At 32.9% G+C, this 2,500-nt stretch overlaps 1 protein-coding gene across 8 annotated transcripts in view; it reads right to left on the minus strand.

Moving 5' to 3' along the window:
* Positions 1–2,500, minus strand: part of LOC113809503 (uncharacterized) — a 27,815-nt gene that overhangs the window by 13,511 nt on the left and 11,804 nt on the right. For 2 of the 8 annotated variants that reach the window (XM_027361122.2, XM_070127796.1), the window contains one exon: positions 807–1,800. The exons of 5 other annotated variants lie outside the window; for them this stretch is intronic. In XM_027361122.2, the coding sequence (XP_027216923.1) occupies positions 1,489–1,800 (312 nt within the window). In that variant the 3' untranslated portion in view covers positions 807–1,488. Of the gene's footprint in view, positions 1–806; positions 1,801–2,500 lie in introns of those variants that run through there. One more of the 8 variants, XM_070127797.1, reaches the window with a different exon arrangement.

The raw sequence follows: 2,500 nt of genomic DNA on the forward strand, positions 1-2,500 counted from the left end.
TAGAACTATCTAGTTTTCTTTCCTGAATATCAGAAAAGCTTACCAATGTCAGATGATAGCCCTTTCTTTCAATTTAAATCTCGGTATGCTATGATATACAAATGATGCTTGGTATTTTTAAAATCTGTTTTGCGCTATAGGACTTCTTTTCTTTAAAAAGATGTGCACAAACAAGAAAAGTGACAAAATTAGCCCTAATATATCTAATTCTGTGAAACACAAAGATTGCAAAACTTTCTCAAGCCTCATCTAAATTCAGTCTTGTCTTCCATCATATTATACTGATAATTACCCAAAACATCATTTTGTGCCACAAATAACTACTGTTGGAACCTGGTTCTTGCTCTATTATTCATACAGACACCATGTTTCAGAGCATGAGCAAATCAAAGAAAAAAAAGTACATATAAACAAATAATGCTCACATACAGAGGTATACAGACATGCATGAACTCATGGGGTTATTTCAGCAAGAAAGAGAAGGTGGTTCATGGAAGCACATGGAAATTAGCACCCGGCAACCTAGGAGCTTTCAAGTTTTTTATAGATTGTTGCCTTGTTAGTAATAGTTTGCTCCATGCTCTGACAGGCTACATACATTTTCAGTATATGCTATGCCCCTTTACCTGCCAGCTTTAGAAATAATTATCATAAATCATAATACAAACTGAGGTATGTAATATACCTGTTTTAGAATAATTACCAAAACTTATGACTTTAAGTAACTTTAAGTAAAGCAACCCCTAAAATCTTATTAAGGTTAAGAAGCTTCTCAGCATCCTTTGAAGATTAAAAGTTGCTAGATATCTAGATGGCATGAGTTTTTTTTTAATTTACACACTTCTAAGACTTGCAAATGTATTCTGGTTTACATAATTGTGAACTCATAATACTTCAAAAATCATATACGATATAATCATATACACACCAAATATGTACAATGTAGATCATATCAATATTATAAGACATATTGTTAAAAATCCATTTCAAACATAACCCAAAATATTGATTTCAAAGGTTAAATATATGGGCAATAAATCGCCGTCAAACATCACCAGTTAGGTCTAGCAAGCCTAGCGGCTATTTCTGGAGGGTGTAACTTTACAGGAATGTTTATGTTGTTGATTTTGGCCATTTTTCATGGAGATGGTCCCCTTAACCCTCAAAATAAAGTCTATATACAATGCACCACATTTTGAGAGAAATATAGAAATAATTTTAATCATATGAAAATAGTTAGTGATCATGTTAAGGCTTCCTTGTTCAACATAGTAGGAACTCCCTCAAAGAAGTCAGCAACTGGCAGTTCAACCAGACATAATACAAGTATAAAGAGATAAAGCAAATGTAAAAGAAAGCATAATGAAAATGCTTTTAAAACTGTTTTTTTTTTTTGCATATCTATTTTTTTTTTTATTGCATATTTATTGAATATAAAATTCTCTATAAACATGTACACACAATCACCTATATGTATCATAGTATATGTTACTTCACACGTTCAAAGGAAGTCAGCCCTGTTATCCTATAGCTAGCAGTTTTGTATGACATAAGCATACTCCGCCTACTATGTGAAACAGCTTTGTACAGCTCGGAAACGACCGGGGGAAGAGGGGCGATTCCGGCCATCTGAGCAAGCTGATCATTATAGGGCCATTGTATGCTACCCATTTTGTGGAAATGTTTGGACGGCTGGCCAAAGTTGCAGTGGCCCTCAAAATCTTTCTGGACAAACTCATCCATCTCCTCTTTGCTGGGTAAGGCATATGCCCCCGTTACTGTTTTTAAAAAGAACTGGACCTACAAAGAGAAGAAAGATATGTAGCTTTTTATCTTCTTTTTCAACTGGATTGAGAAAGGTTAGTTTTGAAATATACATTACTTAATAAAAGGTGTTAAGTTTACAATACATATTGGTTAATAAAAGCAAATAATAAATAATAGCAAAAGATCTGTCAAGCATCCATAGAATCCCCAAAAACTTATGAATGTCATTTCATAAATAACACAAGATGAAAAAAGGCTTTTTCTGATAATTTCCTTAAACTTACGTGAATTCATGGGATAGAAAGCAAAAAATGGCAGGATGGATGGATAGATGAATGGGTTAATGGGTGGTTTGATGGGAAGATAAAAGGATGGCTGGATGGAAGGAAGAAAGGAAGGAAGGAAGGAAGGAAGGAAGGAAGGAAGGAAGGAAGGAAGGAAAGAAGGAATGATGGATGGAAAGAAGGAAGGAATGAAAGATGGAAAAGCAAATAATTAGATCCAAACTGATTCAATTTTGTTCCCATTCAGTGTCTATATATGGAATCAATTTTGATAATGCTGATAATAAATAATTTTCTACATCTTATGAATATCCCATTCAAAAAATAATAATAAATAAATAAAAAATAAAAAATAAAAAAATAAAGCTGAACAGTGACCTATTTTTCATGTCAAAGATAAAACCATTTCTTTGATATGATATGAAAAATAATGACAAGACAACTCCATC

Source organism: Penaeus vannamei, chromosome 12 (assembly GCF_042767895.1).
Source record: "Penaeus vannamei isolate JL-2024 chromosome 12, ASM4276789v1, whole genome shotgun sequence".
NCBI classification, from domain to species: Eukaryota; Metazoa; Arthropoda; class Malacostraca; order Decapoda; family Penaeidae; genus Penaeus; species Penaeus vannamei.